This window comes from Pristiophorus japonicus, chromosome 6 (assembly GCF_044704955.1).
Source record: "Pristiophorus japonicus isolate sPriJap1 chromosome 6, sPriJap1.hap1, whole genome shotgun sequence".
In the NCBI taxonomy this organism is placed as follows: domain Eukaryota; kingdom Metazoa; phylum Chordata; class Chondrichthyes; family Pristiophoridae; genus Pristiophorus; species Pristiophorus japonicus.
The window spans coordinates 246,962,399-246,988,847 of record NC_091982.1 but is presented as its reverse complement, the minus strand read 5'-3'; the positions used below and the strand labels follow the sequence as shown (position 1 = coordinate 246,988,847).

General features: G+C 51.2%; 1 protein-coding gene across 1 annotated transcript in view; it reads right to left on the bottom strand.

The window, feature by feature from the left end:
- eif2b5 (eukaryotic translation initiation factor 2B, subunit 5 epsilon) overlaps positions 1-26,449 on the bottom strand; it is a 71,274-nt gene that overhangs the window by 19,185 nt on the left and 25,640 nt on the right. Inside the window, exons 8-13 of the mRNA XM_070883787.1 lie at positions 22,930-23,075; positions 20,784-20,919; positions 18,146-18,247; positions 8,649-8,756; positions 4,284-4,374; positions 2,844-2,967 (exon numbers count right to left, since the gene is read on the bottom strand). Coding sequence (XP_070739888.1) covers positions 2,844-2,967; positions 4,284-4,374; positions 8,649-8,756; positions 18,146-18,247; positions 20,784-20,919; positions 22,930-23,075 — 707 coding nt within the window. The remainder of the gene's footprint in view (positions 1-2,843; positions 2,968-4,283; positions 4,375-8,648; positions 8,757-18,145; positions 18,248-20,783; positions 20,920-22,929; positions 23,076-26,449) is intronic.

The window sequence follows — 26,449 nt, the reverse complement described above, 5'->3', positions numbered from 1 at the left end:
GGGCCGAATGGCCTTCTCCGGCTCCTATTTCTTACGTTCTTATTTGGGTGCCCATGCACATAAATCACTAAAGACTAGTGGACACATACAAAGGGAAGCAAGTTATGCCACAGTTGTATAAAGCTGTCGTTAGACCACATCTGGAGTTACTGCATTCAGTTCTGGGTCCTGCACCTCAGGAAGGATATATTGGCCTTGGAGGAGGTGCAGCGCAGAATGATACTAGGTTAAATCATGAGGACAGAAACTTGTTTTTTGTTCCCTTGACTTCAGACGGTTGAAGGGCGGTCTAATCGAGGTGTTTCAAATGACACAGGAATTCTATAGGGTAGATAGCGAGAAGCTATTGCGTGTGGTGGGGAAAATACAGAACAATCTTAAAATGAGAGCTAGACCATTGGGGAGTGAAAGCAAGGAAGCATTTGTTTAGACAAAAGGTAGTTGAAATCTGGAACTTTCTCCCCGAAAAAGCTGTGGAAGCTGGGGGTCAATTGTGATCTTTCAAGATAGCGATGGATAGAATTTTATTAGTAGGGGTATCAAGGGTTAGGGATCAAAAGCAGGCAAATAGAGTTCAAGTACAGATCAGCCAAGATACAGAACAGGCTCGAGGGGCTGAATGGCCTACTCCGATTCCTATGCACTTCCTGAATTCCTACTCCACTCTGGCCTTTGACCCAAGGTTTCCCAATAAAGGAGCATTTGTAATGAAAAGAACCTTCTCTGAACTGCCTCCAAAGCAAGTATATCCTTTCATAAATATGGAAACCAAAATCTTTACGCAGTATTCCAGGTGTGGCCTCACTAATACCCTGTATAACTGTAGCAAGACTTCCCTGCATTTATACTCAATCCCCTTTGCAATAAATGCCAAAATTCCATTGGCGTTCCTGATCAATTGCTGTACCTGCATACTAACCTTTTGTGTTTCATGCACAAGTACCCCCAGCTCCCACTGTACTGCAGCACTTTGCAATTTTTGTCCATTCAAATAATAACTTGCTCTTTGATTTATTTCTGCCAAACCTCATACTTTCCAATATTAGACCCCATCTGCCAAATGTGTGCCCACTCACTTAGCCTGTCTGTGTCCTTTGCAGGTTTTTTGTGTCCTCCTCACACATTGATTTTTCTCCCATCTTTGCATCGTCGACAAACTTGGCTACGTTACACTCAGTCCCTTCTTCCAAGTCGTTAATATAGATTGTAAATAGTTGGGGTCCCAGCACTGATCCCTGCAGCACCCCACTAGGTACTGATTGCCAACCCGAGAATGAACCATTTATCCCGTTTTTCTGTTAGTTAGGCAATCCTCTATCCATGCTAATATATTACTCTCCAACCCGGCGATATTTTATCTTGTGGGGTGGCCTTTTGTGTGGCGCATTGTCGGTGCTTTCTGGGGGTCCGGGTGCATCACATCCGCTGGTTCCCTTTTGTCCGCCCTGTTCGTTGCATCCTCGGGGAGTTCCAGCGGATTTGTCGGGCATGACTTCCCTTTCATGGATCGATGGTGACCCTGCCTGACCGGATTGTGCTTTTCCGGGTGTCCTGCTACTGCTTCTTTGGTGATGGACTCAGACATCTTCCCGGCCGCAGATGTTGGGCTGACTGGTCTGTGGTTTCCTGCTTTTTGTCTGCCTCCTTTTTTGAATGGGGGCGTTGCATTTGCGGTTTTCCGACCTGCTGGGACCTCCCCAGAGTCCAGGGAATTTTGGTAAATTACAGCCAATGCTAATTCCCCGGTCTCATCCTCCTAGATTTCATAGGGTGCATAAGGGACAGATTACTTGAGCAGTATGTAACTGAACCAAACAGCGGGCAGGCTATTTTGGATCTGGTCCTGTGTAATGAGACAGGATTAATAAACAATCTCCCAGTAAAGGATACCCTTGGAATGAAAGCCCATAGCATGGTTGAATTTCAAATTCAGATGGAGGGTGAGAAAGTTGGATTTCAACCAGTGTACTCAGCTTAAATAAAGCAGACTTCAAAGGAATGAGGGATGAGTTGGCTGAAGTGGACTGGGAAAATAGATCAAAGTGCAGGATGGTTGATGAACATAAAAGATTCTGACGAGACTGGACAGGTTAGATGCGGGAAGAATGTTCCCGATGTTCCCGGGGAAGTTCAGAACCAGGGGACATAGTCTTAGGATAAGGGGTAGGCCATTTAAGAGAAACTTCTTCACTCGGAGAGTTGTTAACCTGTGGAGTTCCCTGCCGCAGAGAGTTGTTGATGCCAGTTCATTGGATATATTCAAGAGGGAGTTAGATATGGCTCTTACGGTTAAGGGGATCAAGGGGTATGGAGAGAAAGCAGGAACGGGGTACTGAAGGAATGATCAGCCATGATCTTATTGAATGGCGGTGCAGGCTCGAGGGGCCGAATGGCCTACTCCTGCACCTATTTTCTATGTTTCTATGTCCTGGGTGCATCGCTTGTGCTTTCGGATACACCAGAGATTCCCTTTTGTTATCCCACCCACCACCTTGCACTAGCTGGTAGACGGATTATGGCCCCCTCCTCTATAGTGGCAGATAGCAGCTTGTGTGGTCACATCGATAAAAGGGTTCAAGCTAATGGGCCCTCCGAGCCTGCACCTGTAGGACCCTGTGTACCCATTACCGCGCCCCACCTGCACCTTGATGGCTGTGTCCTGTCAAACCAGAATCCTCGTTCACCCCCTAAGTCTACCTCCCTCCCACCCCCTCCACTCACTCCCCACCAATGGCCCCATTCCACCGTGCATGGGAGATCTCCAGCCCCAGGGCTCAGTCTCCCATATGCTGTCCCGCTGACTCTAAGCTACTGCTCCACCATCTCTTGGTCTGAATACTCACGGTTATGAGGGTATTGCTGTACTGAGTGGCTGAGGCTTCAGCTCCGTGCTGTTGCAGAGGCATTTCCAGGACCACCTTAGTGGTGATCTGTGTCACGTCCTTCATGGTGATGTTATAAGCGTACCTGGGAAGGTGGGGTTGGGGGGGGGGGGGGGGGGGGGGGGGAAGAAAAGCAAAACAATATACAGCACCTTTAACATAGGAAACCATCCCAGGACGCTTCACAGGAGTGTTAGCAAAAGCAACATTTGTCACTGAGCCATATAGATATTAGGACAGGTGAGCAAAAACTTGTTCAAAGAGGTAGGTTTTAAGGAGCAACTTAAAGGAGGAGAGAGAGAAACGGGGAGGTTCAGGGAGGGAATTCCAGAGCTTCGGGCCCAGGCAGCTGAAGGAGCAATTAAAATACAGGACGCACAAAAGGCCAGGATTGGAGGAATGCAGATATCCTGGGTTTTTTTTTAGGCCAGAGGAGGTCACAGAGATAGGGAGAAAGGCAAGGCCATGGAAGGATTTGAAAACAACAATGAAGATGTTTTTAAAATTGAGACGTGGCCGGACCGGTAGCCAATGTAGGTCAGCGGGACTTGGTGCGAGTCAGGATACGGGTGGCAGAGTTTTGGACGTGCAGAAGTTCACGGAGGGCGGTAGATGGGAAAGGCAACATAGGGTATTGAGACTGTAGGAGAAAGTCAAAATCACAAGACATCTGTATCCAAAGATGCTGCGGATAAGATGCTAAACCAAGGCTCCATTTGCCTGTGCCATGGGTTAAGAGGATTTTACTGATCCCATGGCACTAATAACATAAGAAATAGGAGCAGGAGTAGGCCATTTGGCCCCTCGAGCTTGCTCTGCCATTCAATAAGATCATGGCTGATCTGATCATGGACTCAGCTCCACTTCCCTGCCCACTCCCCATAACCCTTTACCCCCTTATTGCTCAAAAAACTGTCTATCTCCGCCTTAAATATATTCAATGACCCAGCCTCCACAGCCTTCTGAGGCAGAGAATTCCATAGATTTACAACCCTCAGAGAAGAAATTTCTCCTCATCTCAGTTTTAAATGGGCAGCCCCTTATTCTAAGACTATGTCCCCTAGTTTTAGTTTCCCCTATGAATGGAATCATCCTCTCTACATCCACCTTGTTGAGCCCCCTCATTATCTTATAAGTTTCAAAAAGATCACCTCTCATTCTTCTGAACTCCAATGTGTATAGACCCAACCTACAGAATCTCAGAAGATCAGGGACTTCTGGTGCCCTGCCCTGCATCAACGGTGGCTCGGTTCAGCTTCAGGACAACAGACATTACACACTGCGTAGCAATTCATCTCATGAGAGGTGCTTTGAGAGATGCGGAAAGGCACGATACAAACGGGTGTTCTTTCTACAGAAACGGACTGGGCTCAGACACGGAAAGGTTGACAAGTTACTCACTTGAGAGAGTTGATCTCGAGCACAAGGTGGTCACACGAAATATTTTCTTCCATGCCTCGTTGCAGCGTGTCCAGAACCTCAGTCTGAAATACTGTGGGAGAGGCAGAGAAAGGGGAAGGTGAGACATCGTGGCACAGTGCTACGCAGAATCAGGTCTCCACATTGCTCTTCTGTCCGTGTTAGAGAGCGGCAAATAAAACGACGTGACAATTTCAGACACCAAACTGGACCCAAGACAAAATAGATTCCTCCCCCCCCAACCCCCCCCTTCTTGCCCGTTTACTCTCTCCCTCTCCTGTAGTTGCCGAACGCCCCAGAGCGGGCAACGGTTCTGCGGACACAGCGACTTTACCCTAGCGGCCATTGTTCATTGGCCAACTTTGACAGCGAGCTGTTGCAGGTTATCCGATGGCGTGTGGCATCGCCGATCCTCTGCTCAGATCCACAGCACACGGAGGCACTGGATAGCAATGAGGAGCAGGAACCTTCCCCTTCCCTCCCAGGTCAACTTTCCCTGTCCCTAACCCAGGGGTTGATTATAGAGTCCCCTGGTGCTGCCTTGGTCACGATCAGCCAACTTCGAAGAGCGCCACAGGACTCATTACCTCACTAAAGCCTCGGGGAAGATCTTGGAAGTGTTTTTTTTTTTAAATATAAAAGTCATTTCTAATCCCAGTTTCTCGGTCTCAGTGCAGCCCAGTACGTCTGCAATCAGCAGCAACCAGGTGTGCTCAGAGCTTAGTGCTGTATACATTTTATTTGTGAATAATTGCCTTATTTTCTAATTATAACATGCTTGTCCTGACAGACACATACACACTCACACACAAAGAGAATTTCAAAACATCAGCTTACACCACACTCCATTCGGAAGTCTGAATGAAGCTGCTCGACTAGTTTATCCAGCGAGGTCAAACAGAGACCAGCAAGGTACCAGACTTGAATCCGGTCTGCGCTGAGCTAACGAATCTCTGTCAGGAGAAGACGGAGGGGTGACCTGATAGAGGCCTTTAAAATTACGTAGGGGTTTGACAGGTTAGACGTGAGGAAGTTGTTTCCACTTGTGGGGAAGACCAGAACTAATGGTCATCAATATAAGACAGTCATCAATAAACCCAATAAGGCATTCAAGAGCAACGTCTTTACCCAGAGAGCGGTGAGAATGTGGGACACACTACCACAGGGAGTGGTTGAGGCGAATAGTATAGATGCCCAAAGGGGAAGCTAGATAAGCACGAGGGAGAAAGGAATAGGATAGACTGGCTGGGCCGAATGGCCTTTCTCTGTGCTGTAAATTCCAGGTAATCATCCCGGTGCCACCTACAAGGGAAAAGTGTACAGCTGAGCCGCAGTTCCGCCTGTGGTCGAATAGCCCACCGACCTTCGCTGCCCCAAAGCCCTCTCATGAGGAATGAACACTTGGACAAGGCGACGGAGGGCGACTGGCGGCATGGAACTGTAAGCCAGCGAGAGAGTTGGTGCAATGGAAGCAAATCGGAGGCAAAGGAGACACCCAGTCACAGCATGCAGATATTTCCAAAGGGAATGGAAATAGGCCTTTTAAAAAAAAAAGAGGAATTATTTTAGGAGTGTGATTTACTAGAATGGTACCAGGGATAAGGGACTTCTGTTCTGTGGAGAAACTGGAGAAGCGGGGGATTTTCTCAATGTTCCCATTAACCTCTTTCTGGGTGCGCGGACCCTTTAAGCCGCGCAGCTTAACGGGACCACTGGTTTCTCGCCTTAGAGCTGAGAAGTTTAAGAGAAGATTTCATTGCGGTGTTCAAAATCATGAGAGGTTTTCATAGAATAAATAAGGAAAAACTGCTTCCAGTGGCAGAAGACATAAACTTAAGATCATTGGCAAAAGAACCAGAGGTGACATAAGTGAAATATTTTTCTATGCACCGAGTTACGATGATCTGGAACGCGCTGCCTGAAAGGGCGGTGGAAGCAGATTCAATAGGAACTTTCAAAAGGGAATTGGATAAACATATGAAGGGAAAAAATGTATGGAGCTGTGTGAAATGAGCAGGGGAGTGAGATGAATTGGATAGCTCTACCAAAGATCCGACACAGACAGGATGCGGTATGATTCTACATCCCGGAGAAAAAAAACAATCCTTCTGGCTCCATCGATCCACAAATACTTCGACTGACTTTAAATTCCTGCTCGTCACAGGACATTGGCTGCTCCAACCACAGATCAGGCCACATATTACACAGCAAGCCCACTTTCTCTCTAAGTTTGACAAACAGGGAAGTTTGGTTTGAAAAATAGTTTGGCAAAACTAAGGATACGGTGCAGCAGGGAGATTTCAGCGTTGCGTTGCATGGGGTGAGGTGGAGGCCAAGCTCGAGGGGTTTGACACCTCCTCGCTCACCTAGCTCCAGCAAACTCTGGATCTGCTCCCGGAGTAAGTGACGAGAGCAGGTCAGAAACAGAACCGCTTGCACTACCACTATCGCCCCCCCCCCCCCCACCCACACCCGACTGTCTGAAATAGTTTTAGCATTTCATGCCCGAGCAAGTTTGCTCAGACTGAAATCTAGAATCTGCTGGAACAGAATCTTTCACATATTTGTGGGAATTGAGGTCACGGGATAATTACAGAAAATGGCAAGGAACATTCAGCCCATCTACTTGAGCCCGAGGTGCTCCACTGCAGTATCTGATTGCAATCATTTAAGCAGGGTTTTTGCTTTGCTTCCACTACTCTATTTGGGAACACATCCAACACACCGATCGCTCCTTGTGTGAAGAACTTCTTGATAGCATTCTGCAACTTGCCTTTTACTGGTTCAAACCTGTGTCCGCTTACCCTACCATTGCAATTTAATTAAGTACGTGGGTGGCACTGGCAAGGCTGTAATTATCGCCCGTCCCCAATCATCATCACAGGCAGTCCCTCGAAATCGAGGAAAACTTGCTTCCACTCAAAGTGAGTTCTCAGGTGACTGTACAGTCCAATACGGGAATTACAGTCTCCGTCACAGGTGGGACAGACAGTGGTTGAATGAAAGGGTGGGTAGGGAGCCTGGTTTGCCTCCGTCCGCTGCCTGCGCTTGTTTTCTGCATGCTCTCGGCGGCGAGACTCGAGGTGCTCAGCGCCCTCCCGGATGCTCTTCCTCCACTTCGGGCGGTCTTTGGCCAGGGATTCCCAGATGTTGGTGGGGATGTTGCATCTTATCAAGGAGGCTTTGAGGGTGTCCTTGAAACGTTTCCTTTGCCCACCTGGGCTCGCTTGCCGTGTAGGAGTTCCGAGCAGAGCGCTTGCTTTGGGAGTCTTGTGTCGGGCATGCGGACAATGTGGCCTGCCCAACGGAGTGTGGTCGAGTGTGGTCAGTGCTGAGGATGTGGCCTGATCGAAGATGTTAACGTTGGTGCGTCTGTCCTCCCAGGGGATTTGTAGGATCTTGCGGAGACATCGTTGGTGGTATTTCTCCAGCGCTTTGCGGTGATTACTGTATATGGTCCACGTCTCTGAGCCATACAGGAGGGCGGGTATCACTACAGCCCTGAAGACCATAAGCTTGGTGCCAGATTTGAGGGCCTGATCCAATACCCGAGGTGATGAGCAACGTTCCCATGCAATCCGGGACCGGCTTTTCAATGTTAAGTTTTGCGCACGCGCGAAACCAAATGGGCCGCACAACCCCTTAAAGGAGCTGCACCCCGCCCCAAAAAATAGGGGGAACATTGGTAATGGGCCTTCTCTTTGACCCCCTCCAGTGCAGTCCTCGTGGTGATGGTATTCCCATGATGGGAAATTCCAGGATATTGACCCAGCAACGATGCCGGAAGACTGGACACATGCCCACGTCGGGATGGTGTGTGACTTGAAAGCGACAGTGCTTCTGCAATATTGCTGCTCTTGGTAATAGAGAAAGGGAGATGCTGCTAAAGCAACAGCGAGCTGTTACAGTGCATTGTGTGGATCAAACATAATGCAGCCACGCTCTGCCAGGTGACGGAGGGAGGGAGGGAGGTAGAGTTCAGTGGGAAGGGCGCTAATCAGCATTTAGTTCCTCTCTGTATCCCAGGGATGCCGAAGCAGACAGTAACCAATGTTCTCGTTAAGCTGCATGGTCCATGGTCTGGAGGTCCCACGCAAGCCGTTCACCGATTTTAAGGCGTGAAAATTTGAATTGGCCGTGCAGCCAGTTAAAAGGTCCATGCACCAAATAAAGAAAATGACAGGGAACTTTGACCGAAACACTTCCCAACGCTGCCCTTAAGACCAACACAGGCCGGGAATCAACGACAGCGGTTCGTCAGTCTTGACCTAACTTGCCTGCGTTACCTCGATACCCACCGCCAAACCCGGTATTTCTACCTACCCAGGGTTACCCGTGGGACCTCACCTTTTGCATCATCCATCTGGGGCGAGTCACTCCTGCTGTCTGCCTCTTGTGAGTTAAGACTCAACTCACTTTCACTCGTACTCCGAGAATCGGGCTTCAGCGTTAGGCCTGCAAAGGGAAAGAAACAGCGATGACAAGACAGGAAACTGGAGACGCACACCAGCCACAACAGGTCACGTACTCAGTCCACCTGGAGCAAAGAGGTCCCAGGCAGTCTGCAACCCTCTCTTGGAAAAACAATATGAGCCAGACTAACTCCCAGCAAGGCTCGAGTGAGGCCAGAAGCTAACAATGTCTTGGAGCGCCCCACAAAAGACCCATCGCTTCTGGGGTATATCATGGGAGAAATGGTCAGGTCATCTGCTGATGTGCCATGGTAACTGTGGTCTTCTTGGGGCTTTGCTTGCTGTCGGAAGGTGTGGAAGAATTTCCCAGAGCTTGCCCTGAAATTGTCTACAGGGTATCTCCCCCCGCCCCCACTCATACTAGTGGTTGGGTAGGGTGCTGCATGAAGTTGCATCATAGGGTGAGCACTGACGGGCAAGATTGCTTTTCGTCACTCTTCATTGTCAATATGAGCTTGATATCCTCCTGAACCAGTCAAACTCCAGAGACAGTCAACCAACTATCCGGAGCCCTTAGAGCATTCCCAACCCCGCAGTACCTCAGTTGGTAGCACTCTTGCCTGTGTCAGAAGGTTGTGGGTTCAAGTCCCACAACAGAGACTTAAGCACAAAGATCTAGGCTGACATGCCCAGTGCGGTACTGCCGGAGGTGTCGGCTTTCGGATGGGATGTTAAGCTGAGGCCCCGTTTGCTCTCTCAGGTGGATGTAAAAGATCCTGTGGGACTAGATTCATAGAATGGTTAGCACAGAAGGCGGCCATCTGGCTTTCTGCAAGAGCACCTCAGCTAGTCCCACTCCCCCGCCCTTTCCCCGTAGCTCTGCCAACTTTTTTCCTTCAGGTACTTATCAAATTCCCTTTTGAAAACCACAATTGAATCTGTCTCCACCACCCTCAGGCAGTGTATTCCAGATCCTAACCACTCACTGCGTAAAAAGGTTTTTCCTCATGTCGCCTTTGGTTCTTCTGCCAATCACCTTAAATCCGTGCCCTCTGGTTCTCAACCCTTCTGCCAATGGGAACAGTTTCTCTCTATCTACTCTGTCCAGACCCCTCTTGATTTTGAACATCTCTATCAAAGCTCCTCTCAACCTTTTCTGCTCTGAGAACAACCCCATCTTCTCCAGTCTATCCACATAAATGAAGTCCCTCAACCCTGGAACCATTCTTGTAAATCTTTTTTGAACCCGCTCCAAGGCCTTTACATCCTTCCTAAAGTGCGGTGCCCAGAATTGGACAATACTCCAGTTTAGACCGAACCAGTGTTTTATAAAGATTCATCATAACTTCCTTGCTTTTGTACTCTATGCCTCTATTTATGAAGCCCAGGATCTGCTTTCTCAACCTGCCCTGCCACCCTCAACGATTTGTGCACATGTACCCCCAGGTCTCTCTGTTCCTGCACCACCCGCCCTTCCCCCCCACTATTTCGAAGTATCCTTGCCAATATTTATCCCTCAATCAACATCACTAGAAAGCGGATTATCTGGTCATTATTACATTGCCGTTCGTGGGAGCTTGCTGTGTGCAAATTGGCTGCCGCGTTTCTGACATTACAACAGCAACTACACTTCAAAAAGTACTTCATTGGCTGTAAGCGCTTTGGGACATCCTGAGTCGTCAAAAGCCGCATAGAAATGCAAGTCTTTCTTTTCTTTATAACAGGAGCATGCCAAAGCTTTGAAGTGATGTCACAATAAGTACAAGAGGAAGCCATTTCAGATCACTGTGCATAAGCCACATCGGAACTATCCGCTCGAATATCATTGCCCCACACCTTTTAAAATTACTCTTCAACTGTTTAAATGTTGTGATTGACTCGGCATCAGTTGTGCTTGTGAATTCCATTCTTTAATAACTCTTCCTTGCTACTGCTTCATTGACCAGTGGAAATAATCTTTCACTATTAACTCTCACAAAACCCGTCATAATTTTAAACACTTAACCTTCGCTGCTCTGGAATACAGTCCTAGTTTCTCAAGTCTCTCAGAATAACTCCATCCATTCATCCCTGGGACCATCTCAGTGAATGGACAGTACTGACTGTTGCGCTTCTGGCTTTTACTGTCAAACATTTTCTTCGGTTCTACATAAGAACATAAGAATTAGGAACAGGAGTAGGCCATCTAGCCCCTCGAGCCCGCTCCGCCATTCAACAAGATCATGGCTGATCTGGCCGTGGACTCAGCTCCACTTACCCGCCCGCTCCCCGTAACCCTTAATTCCCTTATTGGTTAAAAATCTATCTATCTGTGACTTGAAGACATTCAATGAGCTAGCCTCAACTGCTTCCTTGGGCAGAGAATTCCACAGATTCACAACCCCCTGGGAGAAGAAATTCCTTCTCAACTCGGTTTTAAATTGGCTCCCCCGTATTTTGAGGCTGTGCCCCCTAGTTCTAGTCTCCCCGACCAGTGGAAACAACCTCTCTGCCTCTATCTTGTCTATCCCTTTCATTATTTTAAATGTTTCTATAAGATCACCCCTCATCCTTCTGAACTCCAACGAGTAAAGACCCAGTCTACTCAATCTATCATCATAAGGTAATCCCCTCATCTCCGGAATCAGCCTCGTGAATCGTCTCTGTACCCCCTCCAAAGCTAGTATATCCTTCCTTAAGTAAGGTGACCAAAACTGCACGCAGTACTCCAGGTGCGGCCTCACCAATACCCTATACAGTTGCAGCAGGACCTCCCTGCTTTTGTACTCCATCCCTCTCGCAATGAAGGCCAACATTCCATTCGCCTTCCTGATTACCTGCTGCACCTGCAAACTAACTTTTTCGGCCTCCGGCGGAGGGGAGGGAGAGCGTCCGACCGGAAAGAAGGCGCGGAACAAGGTGAAACATCTAGAGGCGGATCCCCTCAGTGCGCCGGAAAGATTGACCACCGCGCTCAGCCCAACCCAGTCACCGGCGAGCGCGGGGTGCCCTGAGCCCGTGCCCGAGCCCTTGACCAATACCGCAGAGGGGCTCGGGTGAGGGCAAGAAAAGGAAAAGGGGGGGGGGGGCGGAGCGGGAGGCCTCGGCAGACATGGAGGTCTCCCTGCCTCAGCGCACCCCCAGCAACAAAAGGAGGCGCCACTCCGATGAGGCGGAGGGGGAACAACATCCCTCCGCGGAGGAGTCGGTGCCCGCCGCGTGTCCCGCGTCCCCCACCAGCGCCCCCAAGCAGCGCTGTAGGCGGGAGAAGTCTGTCCCCGGCGAGGGTGAGACAGTCGAGGCTGCCCAGCCTCTGCCTCCCGGGGATGGCGTAGAAGATCTGCCTGTCGTGGGGGGCATGGGGACCGCGGAGGAATGCATTGCCGCCGGGCCGGGCGTCCCGGGGACTGAGGCGGGCGGGGCTGAAAAGGCCGAACCTGAGCCCGCCCAGCCAATACCCAACTTCCCCCGGGAGTCGCTCGACCCGGCAGAAAATGAAATGAATGATTTTTATGACACTGTAGATGCTGGGCCGGGGGGTGGTAGCGGGGAGGGGGAGGAACACCCACCCTCGCCCCCTACTTTGGAGCTGGAGCACTTGGGGAGCCTGGGGATTTCCTATGGCCGGGTCTCTCCTTGTTCCCCGGTTCCTGACTCCTGCGGGAGGGGAAATATGCGGTGTGCTTCCTGCAAGAAACCCACACCGTTCCGGGAGACGAAGCCACGTGGCTCCTGGAATGGCAAGGAGAGGTCCGCATGAGCCACCTCACCGCCATTTCTAGTGGGGTGGCCATCTTGCTGGGCCCGCATTTTCAGCCGGAGATCTTGGGGGTCGAGGAGCCCGTGCCAGGCCGCTTGTTGCACGTAACGGTTCGCCTGGGGGACGTGCCGCTCCATCTCGTGAACGTGTACGCCCCTCAGCCCGGCCCGCAGCAAACGTGCTTCTTTGAAGAGGTGTCCGCTCTTCTTGGCTCCGTCGACGTCGGCGACTGCATTGTCCTCGGGGGGGATTCTAACTGCACCCTCGAGGCGAGTGACCGCTCTGGTGCCCCGCAGTGCATGACGGCGATGGAGAAGTTGAGGGACCTGGTCGGGTCCTTCGACTTGGTGGACGTCTGGCGAAATCTCCACCCGACTCCAGCGCCTTTACTTGGGTAAGGCCTGGAGTAGGATGGTCTAGAGTCGACCGCCTTTACGTGTCTTGGGCGTACGTTTCCTGCGTCCCGGCGGCCTCCATGCGGCCGGTGCCGTGTTCGGACCACCACCTGGTGTGGGCGGAGCTCGCTTCGCTCCGCGCGAGGACGGGGTCCGCGTACTGGCACTTTAACAACCGGCTGCTGGAGGACGTGCGGTTCCAGGACTCGTTCCGTCGATTCTGGTCCGACTGGAGAAGGAAGCAGGGGGGCTTCCCCTCCTTGAGGCTATGGTGGGACGTGGGCAAGGCTCACGTCCGCATCTTCTGTCAAGAGTACGCGAGGGGGTCGACCAAGAGGCGGGCGGCCAGAGTCGGGCGCCTAGAAAAAGAGGTGCTCGACCTGGAATCCCGTCTCGGTCAAGTCGTCCAGGACCCGGCCCTGCGGACGGTGTACGAAGCGAAGAAGGCCGCGCTGAAGGACCTGCAGCTCGTCGGGTCCCGAGGCGCGTTCGTGAGGTCGCGGATCCGGTTCCTGCGGGATCTGGACCGCGGCTCCCCCTTCTTCTACTTGCTGGAAAAAAGGCAGAGTGTCCGTAAGCAGCTCTTGACGCTGCTGGCCGACGACGACTCTCTCGTCTCGGATCCGGAGGGCGTCAACAACAGGGCCCGTGAATATTACGGGGCTCTGTTCTCTCCGGATCCGTCCAGCGAGGAAGCGCGTAGAGTTTTGTGGGAGGACCTGCCGAAGGTCAGCCCGGAGGGCGCCGAAAATCTGGAAGCTCCGCTAAGCCTGGCGGAGCTGACCGGTGCCCTCGACCGGCTCTCGAGGGGAAAATCCCCGGGGCTGGACGGGCTGACCGTGGAGTTCCACAGGGCGTTCTGGGACGTCCTGGGGGGGCGACTACGCGCGGGTCCTGGGGGAAAGTCTGGCGACCGGGGAGATGCCCCTCTCTTGGCGCAGGGCAGTCATCATCCTGCTGCCTAAGAAGGGCGATCTCCGCCTCCATAAGAACTGGCGCCCGGTCTCCCTCCTCAGCATGGACTACAAAATCTTCGCCAGGGCGATGTCTGCTCGCCTTGGTGCCGTGCTGGACCACATGATCCACCCCGACCAGTCCTACACGGTCCCGGGCCGGACAATCCACGATAACATCCATCTGGTCCGGGACCTCATCCATTGTTCCCAGGAGGCTGGTCTGTCGGTCGCCTTCCTATCCCTCGACCAAGAGAAGGCGTTCGACAGGGTGGATCACGACTATCTGCTCGGAACTCTGCGCGCTTTCGGGTTCAGGACGCATTTCGTCGCCCGGATCCGACTTTTGTACGCCGCCGCGGAGTGTCTGATTAAGGTGAACGGGTCCTTGACGGCGGCCCTTCGCTTTAGGAGAGGGGTGCGCCAGGGATGCCCCATGTCCGGCCAGTTATACGCCGTTTGCGTGGAGCCTTTCCTGCGCCTCTTGCGGACGAGGTTGACGGGACTGGCTCTGCAAGGGCCGGGCGTGGAGGTCGTCCTCTCGGCTTACGCCGATGACGTGCTCCTCGCGGTAGAGGATCCCGCTGACCTGCGGAGGATGCGTGAGTGCCAGGAGATTTACTCGGCCGCGTCCTCCGCCAGGATCAACTGGGAGAAATGTTCCGGACTCCTGGTGGGTCAGTGGCGGGTGGACTCCCTGCCGGAGGAGCTCAGGCCTTTTGCCTGGAGCACGACCCATCTCCTCTATCTGGGAGTCTACCTTAGCCCCGATGAGGGAGCCTGGCCGGCGAACTGGCAGGAGCTGGAGGCCAAGGTCGCCGCTCGCCTAGGGCGCTGGACAGGACTGCTCCGAGTGCTGTCCTACAGGGGTCGAGCGCTAGTCATAAACCAGCTGGTGGCCGCAATGTTGTGGTACCGGCTGGTCACTTTGACCTCTCCCCCTGCGTTTGTCGCCAAGATACAGAAGAAGCTGGTGGACTTCTTCTGGAACAACAGGAAGCACTGGGTCTCTGCTGCGGTCTTGAGTCTCCCGCTTGAGGAGGGCGGTCAGTCGTTGGTGTGCGTCAGCGCCCAGCTCGCGACTTTCCGTCTTCAGACCCTGCAGAGATACCTTTACGTCGAGCCCCCTCCTAGGTGGTGTGCGCTGGCGACGTATTTCTTCCGCCAGCAGCGCGACCTCAATTACGACACGCAGCTCCTGTTTGTGAACTTGGGGGGTGTCAGGACCGCCCTCCGGGAGCTGCCTGTCTTTTACAGGGAACTCATCAGGGTCTGGAACAAAGTCTCCACCAAGCGCAGCTCTCCGCCGGCTGGAGTGGCGGCCGTCCTGCAGGAGCCGCTGCTCGGGAATCCGTACCTCCACGACCGAGGTTTTATGTGGCGGTCGGAAGAGAGGGCTGTGGCTGGTGAGGTGACCAGGGTCAGGGACCTGCTCGATGGCGGAGGAGCGGGCTGGATGGCGCCAGACACGCTGGCGCGGCGCCTAAATTCTGCCAATGTCCGCCACGCGGCCGATGCCATCGAGTCGCTAAAAACAGCTCTGGGCCCTGACTCCGTTAGGTGCATCGAGGAGGCTCAAGCACGTGGGGAGATCCCGTCCGAACTGACCCCCGTCCGGACGGAATTCCTCATCAGCGCCAAACCCCGGAACCTCCCTCGGGGGCCGGCGCCTCACAACTTGAGCCGTCTCGGGGAAATCCCCTCCGTGCCTTTCAGTTCCGCGCGGAGGGGTTTCTTGTACGGGCTGCTCCTGCACATTCTCAACTTTGCCATCCTCGCCTGCCGTCCGGACACGCCATGGCGTACCATCTTGCCGTCCGGAGGAGGCGGGGATCCCCGATGGAGGGCACTCTACGCAGGGGTCCTCCCACTATTCGTCGGGGACTTGGCCTGGAGGGTGATGCACGGAGCAGTGCCGTGCAACAAATTTTTAAGCCGGTTCACGGACTCCCAGGCCGCCTGCAATTTCTGCGGTCTGGAGGAGTCTGTGTTCCATGTTTTTATTGAATGCACAAGGTTGCAGCCCCTGTTCCATTATTTGAAGGGGCTGCTCCTGAAATTCTGGCTGCACTTCAGTCCCACTCTCCTGATCTTTGGGCACCCTGTGCGGAGGGGAGCGGGTAGGTCCGAAGGCCTCCTCGTAGGACTGCTCCTGGGCACGGCCAAGGGTGCCATCAGCCGGTCCAGGCAGCGGGCGGTCAAGGGGGTCGTTCAACCTGACTGCCTGCCTCTCTTCCGCTCTTACATCCGGTCCAGGGTGTCCTTGGAGTTGGAGCACGCGGTGTCCACCGGTACGCTCACGGCCTTCCGCGAGAGGTGGGCACCGGAGGGACTGGAGTGCATCATCACGCCCGGCAACCAAATTTTAATTTGATTTCACGTTTTAAAGTTTAATTTGTTTTAATTGCCGGTGCTTTTAGTGTCCCCTTCCCTTTTATAGGGGGCACTGGAAAATTGTGATTTTAGTGCCCAAAAAAAAAAAAAGAAAAAAAGGAAAAAAAGGGCCTTGTAAATGTCTGGTGTGTCACCCAGGTCGGGTGGCACGGTTTAATGTTTTATGTTTTGTAGGTAGACTCTAAAAGAGTTTCATGCACAAGGACCCCAGGTCCCTCTGCACCGCAGCATGTTGTAATTTCTCCCCATTCAAATAATATTCCCTTTTACTGTTTTTTTTCCCCAAGGTGGATGACCTCACACTTTCCGACATTGTATTCCATCTGCCAAACCTTAGCCCATTCGCTTAACCTATCTAAATCTCTTTGCAGCCTTTCTGTGTCCTCTACACAACCCGCTTTCCCACTAATCTTTCTACGTCATAGCTTTCTACGTCATAGCCCATTCCTGTACCTGAGTTCTCGCTTTATCTCAACCTGCCCAATATCCAGGTCATTTGTAGCAAACCAAGCGTTAAACAGAAAATCCTTGCCTCCATGTTATGGCTTTCCAACTAAATCACCTCAACTGATCGCCCCAGACTTCAGAAGGCAGTAGATTAACACTCCACTCGATCTTGGTTCAAGTTTTAAACAAAGACAGACATTCTAGAGCACCTTTCACAGCCTCAATATTTCCCAAAGTGCTTCACAACCATTGAAGTACTTTTTGCAGTGTCGTCGCTGTTGTAATGTAGGAAATGCAGCAGTCGATTTGGCACCTCTGACAGTCAGTGTCAGAGACTATCCCTCGATAGTGTCACAGACAAGCCATCAGTTCATAGAATCATAGAAGTTTAGGGCACAGAAGGAGACCATTCGGCCCACTGTGTCCACGCCGGCTGAAAAAGAGCTATTCAGCCTAATCCCACCTTCCAGCTCTTGGCACTTAGCCCTGTAGGTTACGACTCTTCAAGTGCACGTATAATACTTTTAAAATGCGATGAGGGTTACTGCCTCTACCACCCTTTCAGGCAGCGAGTTCCAGACCCTCACCACCCACTGAAGAAATATTTCCTCATCTCCCCTCTAATCTTTCTACCAATTACTTTAAATCTATGCTCCCTGGCCATTGACCTCTCTGCTAGGGGAAATAGGTCCTTCCTATCCACTCTATCTAGTTCTGAGGCTAATAGACCAAAACAAACGACGCTATTTTTTGAGAATGAAGCTGGTTTTTTTAATCCTGACATCAAGAAAGAAGCTAATAACATTGGATATTTTTGTCAAATTGTTTCAGAAATGATTAGCCTCATAACTCTGACCACCGCCATATCTGCTCAGGGTTCGTCTGCTACCCAGCACAGATTAGCTTCTATTCTGATCATTTAACCTTATGTAACCAGAAAGTTAGCTGAAACTTTTACTCATGTGGAGGGGAAATGCCAAAATGAACTAATAGTTGGGCCAAATAGTCTGTTTTCATCTTATTTCTATATATTTCCACCCATATAAAGAACAAACTTGCATTTCTATAGCGCCTTTCATGACTTCCAGACATCCCGAAGCGCTTCACTGCCAATGAAGTACTTTTGGAGTGTAGCCACTGCTGTAATGTGGGAAACGCGGCAGCCGATGTGTGCACAGCAAGCTCCCACAAACAGTAATGTGATGACGAGCAGATAATCTGTTTTCGTGGTCTTGATTTGAGGGATAAATATTGTCCAAGGTACCCGGGAGAACACCCCTGTTCCTCTTTGAAATAGTGGCTGTGGGATCTTTTACACCAACCTGAGAGCAGGTGGGGACTTGCTTTAACGTCTCATCCAAAAGACGGCACCTTCGAAAGAGGGATACAATTGCGGCATAATTTACCTGGGATGTACACTGAACTAGATAGGATGAATGTCTGTTGAACTTACTGACCTTACCCCAGTCACTGAAATTCTTATGTGCTTCACATGACTCCTTACCCCACATGTCCTGCACCAGCTCGTCATCTTCAGTCTCACTCTCGGTAGCGAGCTTCCAGATATACCCGGCGCCTTGTGACCCCACTTCATCCTGGTTGTAGCCTGTGTACCAATGGATGGAACGAGAAAGAGTGTCAGTGTTGTCATGGGGTGATTTATTACACACCTGTACACTTACAATCAGGCATTTAAAGTAACGGATGAAAGTTGAGGGCTAACATTTGTAACATTAGGTGTGCAGCAACTTGAGAAGTCGCCAGACAAAAAAAACGCCCTTTGCAAAAGAGCAGCTGACATCAATCACGCAAGCCTCCCGCTGCCTGCTACACGTGGAAATTTAAGTGACCTGATCTATCTTGTTCTAGCAACAGTGCAGTCCCATTTTGCTTGCAGATTTCCTGATCTGCTGATGGAATAACCATTTCTCTGTCCCGGAACCAACAACTTGTATTTATACACTGCCATTAACGTAGTAAAAGGTCCCAAGGCACTTCACAGAAGCGATCATCAAACGACGTTTGACACCGAGCCTCATAAGGAGCTATTGAGACAGTTGAGCAAATGCTTGGTCAAAGAGGTAGGCTTTAAGGAGCATCTTAAAGGAGACGGAGGGGCTAGGGACGGGAACTCCAGAGCTATGGAGCTGAAGGCACGGCCGCCAATGGTGGTGTAATTAAAATCGGGGATACGCAAGGAGGCCAGAATTGGAGGGGCGCAGAGATCTTGGGAGGGATTAAGGGCTGGAGGAGGTTACAGAGATAGGGAGGGTGCGAGGTCATGGAGGGATTTGAAAACAAGGATGAGAATTTTAAAATCGAGGTGCTGGCCAGATTGGGAGCCTGATAGCGAGCTCAGGAGGTGGTGAGTGGAAACCTGGCGGAACTGGTTCGATGCATCAACACGGGAAAGAGCGGGGGAGGGGGGAGAATAGTCCCAACACCGGAGAAAGGGACCAGCTCAGCACTTCTGACCAGCTGTGTGCAAACGTGTCAGGATGCGATGTCCCCAAGCTGTCCCCTGGGTCTCCAATGGGATTATAGGGAGAGCGGAACAAAGGGACAGGAGTAAAAACAGGAAAAGCAGCGCACGGAGGCAGCACTTCTAAGGATCGGAACTTAAAAAATCCAACAGAGCCTGTCAACTGCTGATTTTTATATTCTGGAAGAAAGGAGTTATTTTTCTCTGATGTACTGTGTCCTCACAGGTGCCAGCAGCATGGGCATTCAAGCCCCTTTAACAGGTGAAATTCTCATCTCTTTCCAGCTGCTTCAAGTCTGTTTACAGATGTCGAAGCCTCGTGTAAGTCATTCGCATTTCTGTACTTTTTATAACGGTACCTGTTGTTCCCGTCCCTCTCTCCACTGGTCAGTCCCGCAATCTGGGGGCGTCCAAACGATTTTTTATTCAAGGTGCAGTTGATGGAGTCTGGCGGGTGGTAGCAGCAGCACAGAGATAAAGTTTTAATCCGTGTTCCCATTAATCTTCAGATGTCTTAGATTGTTGATGCTAACGGGGCCTCGCTGTTCTGATTATCCACCAACGAGGCGATCGTGCTACAATCAGCCCTTTCCAAACCTCCAGCCCACAATGTTCAAGCAGGATAAACCGCGGAGTAAGAAATCTAAACAAAAAAGTATTTCCAAAACTCAGGGGCTGCATCTGGCCCAAGAACTGTGGCTTAGCAACATAGGAACAGCAGGAAGGCCATTCAGCCCCTCGAGCATCCGTGATTATAATCGCTCGGCCATTGGTGGCCGTGCTTTCTGTTGCCTGGGCCCTAAGCTCTGGAGTTCCCTACCTGGACCTCTCTACACCTCTCCTTCCTCCTTCAAGGCGCTCCTTGAAACCTGTCTCTTTGATCAAGCTTTTGGTCACCTGTCTTAATTTATCCTTATTGTGTGTCAGCTGTGGCTCAGTAGATCGCACTTTCACCTCTGAGTCAGAGATTATGGGTGCAAGTCCTACGCCAGGGTGTTGAGCACAAAAATCTAGGCTGACACACCGGTGCAAAGCTGAGAGAGCGCTGCACTGTCGGAGGTGCCGTCTTTCGGATGAGACGTTAAACTGAGGTCCCATCTGCCCTTTCAGGTGGATGTAAAAGATCCCATGGCACTGTTTCAAAGAAAAGCAAGGGAGCTATCCCTTGTGTCCTGGCCACTATTTATCCCTCAATCAACATAACATAAAAACAGTTTATCTGGTCATTTTGTCAGTCATAACGTAGGAACTGTTGCAGCCAATTTGCGCACAGCAAGCTCCCACAAACAGAAATGTGATACTTTGAAATAGTGCCATGGGATCTTTTACATCCACCTGAGAGAGCAGACAGGGCCTCAGTTTTACGTCCTATCTGACAGTGCAGCGCGCTCTCAGTACTGTACTGGGAGTGTCAGCCTAGATTCATGTGCTCAAGTCCCTGGTGTGGGATTTGAACTCTCAACCTTCTGACTCAGAGGTGAGTGTGCTGCCCACTGAGCCACTGGGGCTCATCCGTATGATGGTGCAGTCTTCTCTCAGTGCTTCACTGAGAGCGCTGGCCTGGATTATGTGTTGGAGTGGCGGCTGGAACCCACGACCGTTTGGTTCAGAGACGAGAGTGAGCCAAGCTGATACTTTAAGAGGGACTGACAGCACTCACCTTTCACCTTTGCTTTCGACGGTGCGTGATTTACTCCTGCATCATCGCTGAATTCGTCTTCGTCTTCCTCCTCGTCTGGCAAGTGCAAGGAGACGACTGTCCCGCCTGGAAGTGAGATGTTAGGCCCCACAACCACCTAGAAAAAGTCAGACGGCATCAATTATAGCTCAGCCCACTGCAGCTCCCCCCACATGACATGGTTTGCTTTAGACACCTAAACGCACTTGGGAATCTGCACCGTAGGCATTTTGACCACTCGATAAATTAACAAAAATTCACTCTGCATGTTGCAAACTAAACAATCCTCAGACAGAGGCTTAAAAAAAACACGGAAGTTTGAAACAAGAACAGGAAATACTGGAAGTACACAGCAGGTACTAAGAGGGTGGTGACAGTGGCAGAAAAATTGGGGAAAGAGTGAGGGAGTGGGACTAACTGGATTGCTCTTGAAAAGAGTCGGCACTGACTCGATGGGCCGAATTACCGCTTTCCGCGCCGTACCATTCGATGATTCTATGTGGAACTTGCCAACACGGAGTGGTTGAGGCGACTAGTGTAGGTGCATTTAAGGGGGAAGCTAGATAAACACATGAGGGAGAAAGGAATAGAAGGATAAGCTGGCGGGGCGGGGTGGGGGGGGGGGCGGGGTGAGGCTAGTGTGGAGCATAAACACCAGGACAGACCAAATGGCCCGTTTCTGTGCTGTAAAATTCAATGTAATTCTATGTCTCTCAGCGTTTGGAGAGGAGATCAGAGCGGTTAGCGTTCTGATGAAAGTGCTGCATTGTTTGCAGTCACTGACGAGTCGGACACGCAATTTCACCACTGCCCGTTTCAGACTCATCCGTGCTTTTCCTTTCAATGTTCAACAACCTGTGTAGAATAAACAGATCCTCGTGCAAGTGATAACAGCCACCAAACATTTCATTCCGCACTGCTCAACTAGTGGTCATAGGCTGAGGATGCTCTGGTGAGTAAAATATTTGTTCGGGACAGAATACAGTGGCCCTGGATTGGCAAAGGATTAAAATCGCTAACATAGCTCTCCCAACTTGGCTCGACTAACAAGGCTGAATCTTTTCAGGGAATCGCTTTAAAAAAAAAAAAAATTCACTCTTGGGATGTGGGCACCACTGGCAAAGCCAGCATATATTACCCATCATTAATTTCTCCTCGAGAAGGTGGTGGTGAGCCATGTGGTGGGGAAGGTGCTCCTACAGTGCTGTTCGGGAGGGAGTTACAGGATTTTAGACCCAGCGACGATGAAGGAATGGCAATACATGTTCAAGTTGGGATGCTGTGTTGGACTTGAAGAGGGGAACTTGGAGGTGGCGCGCCTGTAGCCCTTGACCATTTTTTTTTTTTTTTATTCGTTCATGGACGTCGCTGGCAAGGCCGGCATTTATTGCCATCCCTAATTGCCCTCGAGAAGGGGGTGTGTGATCCACCTTCTTGAACCGCTGCAGTCTGGGTGGTGAAGTGACTTTTTTGCAGCGGTTTGGTACAACTGAGCAGCTCGCTGGGCTATTTCAGGGGGCAGTTAAGAGTCAATCACATTGCTGTGGGTCTGGAGTCACATGTAGGCCAGACCGGGTAATGACGGCAGATTTCCTTCCCTAAAAGGAAATCAGTGAACCAGTTGGGTTTTTACAACAATCCAGTTGTTTCATAGTCACCATTACTGACACTATAGCTTTCATATTGTAGATTTATTTAATTTACTGAATTTAAATTCCCCAGCTGCCATGTTGGGGGTCCCGGATTTGGGAGGTGGTGGCGTTCCTGTGCACTTGTTGCCCTTGGTCTTCTAGGTAGTGGAGCTCACTGGTTTCCTTCACCCAATCAATATACTGAGGGGTGAGGGGTCATAACAAGAGCTCTGCTGTATGATGGGAACTGTTCGATGTGCTGCAGCGAAAACCAGACCATGAGAGTCACTAAGCGCTGGATTTCAACCGGCAGACCCCCAAGTGGAACAGCCGATTGTCCTCAGACTCAACAAGCTGATCGATTCTCAGAGTCGGGAAGCTGAAAGCTTGAGGGAATTGGGAAGAATTTCACCTGGATGACCCCTACGTAAAAGGTGCTGAAGGAGAATGGCTTGAGCAGCAACCGAGCTATCTGCACTAGATTGCGCCGTACTCACGTTAAATGCCAAAACACAGTGCTCGTTCAGTTTGACTCCAGGTTTAACCTCCACCTCGTTGCATACAACCGATCTGCAGATATCCACTTTATCTCCAATACGGACGTTATTCCAGATGTAGGCCTGGTCTAGTTTCACATCGTCTCCTGCGGGGAGGTTGGGCAAAAACAAACAAACACTCAGTCTGTTCACATCCAAATGATATTTTAAAATGTCTCCCCGGTTCTGATTTTCTTCCGTCCCACCACCCTTTCCTCAACAGGTACAACGGCGCAGGAGTTTGGTTTTGCCAGCCAGTAGCTTGCCCAAGAGGCTGCTCTTAATGCACACCTAGAAAGTGAGTGAGCGGAGGAAGGGGAGGAGATCATGGCCGAGGCTGATTGAAACTGCAACCCATCACTTTCCAGAAAGTGCTCCTGGATTACAACAGAGGAAGCGATGGCAGACACTCCGCTTCTTAACCAGAGCCCTCGGGATGACTCAAAGCGCTTTACAGCCAATGAAGTACTTTTGGAGTATAGTGTAGCAAACGCAGCAGCCAATTTGCACACAGCAAGCTCCCACAAATAGCAATGTGATAATGACCAGATCACTTGTTTTTTCCTGGTGTAAAAAGTGATGTTGATTGAGGGATAAATATTGCCCCAGGATATCCAGAACTCCCCTGCTCTTCTTTGAAATGTGCCATGGGATCTTTTACATCCACCCGAGGGGTTAGACGGGGCCTGGGTTAAAGGTCTCATCTGAGAGACGGCACCTCCGACAGTGCAGCACTCCCTCAGTACTGCCCCTCCGGCAGTGCAGCGCTCCCTCAGCACCGCCCCTCCAACAGTGCAGCGCTCCCTCAGTACTGTCCCTCCGACAGTGCAATGCTCCCTCAGTACTGCCCCTCCAACAGTGCAGCGCTCCCTCAGTACTGCCCTTCCGGCAGTGCAGTGCTCCCTCAGTACCGCCCCTCCAACAGTGTAGCGCTCCCTCAGAACTGCCCTTCCGGCAGTGCAGCGCTCCCTCAGTACCGCCCCTCCAACAGTGCAGCGCTCCCTCAGTACTGCCCCTCCGACAGTGCAATGCTCCCTCAGTACTGGCCCTCCGGCAGTGCAACGCTCCCTCAGTACTGCCCCTCCGACAGTGCAGCGCTCCCTCAGTACTGCCCCTCCGGCAGTGCAGCGCTCCCTCAGTACTGCCCCTCCGGCAGTGCAGCGCTCCCTCAGTACTGCCCCTCCGACAGTGCAGCGCTCCCTCAGTACTGTCCCACCGACAGTGCAGCGCTCCCTCAGTACTGCCCCACGGACAGTGCAGCGCTCCCTCAGTACTGCCCCTCCGACAGTGCAGCGCTCCCTCAGTACTGCCCCACCGACAGTGCAGCGCTCCCTCAGTACTGCCCCACCGACAGTGCAGCGCTCCCTCAGTACTGCCCCACCGACAGTGCAGCGCTCCCTCAGTACTGCCCCTCCGACAGTGCAGCGCTCCCTCAGTACTGCCCCTCCGACAGTGCAGCGCTCCCTCAGTACTGCCCCTCCGACAGTGCAGCGCTCCCTCAGTACTGCCCCACCGACAGTGCAGCGCTCCCTCAGTACTGCCCCACCGACAGTGCAGCGCTCCCTCAGTACTGCCCCTCCGACAGTGCAGCGCTCCCTCAGTACTGCCCCTCCGGCAGTGCAGCGCTCCCTCAGTACTGCCCCTCCAGCAGTGCAGCGCTCCCTCAGTACTGCTCCACCGACAGTGCAGCGCTCCCTCAGTACTGCATTAGCAATGTCGGGGTGGATTATGTGCTCAATTCTCTGGAGTGGGACTCAAACCCAGAGCCATCTGCTTCAGAGGCGAGAGAGGCTGCCCACTGAGTCACGGCCTACATCAGGGATCAACGGCTGATGCTCTGCTCCTTAGCCAGAGCCCTGATAGAAGTTGTAGCACCCATTGCATTACAACAGCGTCTGCAGTTCAATTGGCTGTAAAGCGCTTTGGGGCGAACTGAGGCATTTCTATCGCACCTTTCACGACAAGTCTTCCTTGCATTATCCTAGCTGAGGTCGGCTATTCCACCTGGGGCCTTGGCTCAGCACACCGCACATATGCTGCCTTCCCAGCAGCTTTTATTTTCCGATTTCCAGCATCTGCAGTTGTCCTTTGGATCTGGCCAATAACTGCGACACACAACACACTCGCTACCATCAGCTGGGAGTTTCCGACCCCGGGGAGTTCCGTAGCTCGGCTGGCTTTCTTTCACTGTTCCATCCCACAGCTTGCAGTCTCAGATTGATCCTCACGCTTTACAAAATCCTTCACCATCAAAGTGAGTGAGGTACTTGCAGCCTTTATTGATGCAGATGGGTTCTGATGGGAGTGATAAAATCCACAGATCCATCAGACCTCCAACAACCATTACCAACTCTGCTTTTAAAAAACACATGCCGAATTAAAATGCATTTAAAAAAGAAAAGTCAAGGAATGGGGGAGCATCAGGCTCGATTTCACCCTCCCCTTCCACAAGTGGACACGTTGACACAGGATCTGAACACATTAAAAAAAGTCCCATTTTGGTAGAAAAATTGAGAAAAGACCACACACACTAAATGGTACAATATTAAGGGAGGGGGGGGCGCAGTAAACCGACAGACCTCGGGGTGTCTGCGCACAAATCTTTGAAGGTGGCAGGACAGGTTAACAAAGTAGTTAATGAAACGTATGGGATCCTGGGCTTTATAAATAGAGGCACAGAGTACAAAAGCTAAATCTATATAAATCGCTAGTTCGCCCCCAGCTGGAGTATCGTGTCCAACTAGGGGCACCGCACTTTAGGAAGCACATGAAGGCTTTGGAGGGTACAGAAGACATTTACAAGAATGGTTCCAGGGGTGAGGGATTACAGTTACGGGGTTGTTCTCCTTAGAGCAGAGAAGGCTAAGGGGAGATATGATCGACGTGTTCTAAATCATGAAGCGTTTAGATAAGAGTAAATAAAGAGAAACTGTTTCCAAAGGCTGAAGGATCGATAATGAGGGGGGCACAGATTTAAGGTGACTGGCAGAAGAACCAGAAGCAACAAAAAAAAGAGGAAAAACTTTTTTACGCAGCGAGTGGTTAGGATTTAGAACGCACTTCCTGATAGGGTGGTAGATACAGGTTCAATAGTAGCCTTCAAAAGGGAATTGGATAAATACTTGAAGGAGAAAAAATTGCAGGGATATGGGGAAAGAGCGGGGGGAGTGGGACTGGATTGCTCTTCGAAAGAGCTGGCACTGACTCGATGAGCCAAATGGCCCTCTGAGCCGTACTATTCTGTGATTCGAAATGTGCGAAGTGCCACACTGCTGGTGCTACAGTTCCCCCTGGTGGTGACACTGAACCATTACCATCAGCGCTGGGCCTTTCAGGATGGAAATCAGGAAGCAACTTTTCACACAAAGGTTGGTGGAAATCTCTCCCCAAAAGGCCGGGGGTCAATTAAAATTTTCAAGACGGAGATTGGACTTTTGTCGAGTAGGTGGATCATTGGATATGGAGAAACGGCGGGTAAATA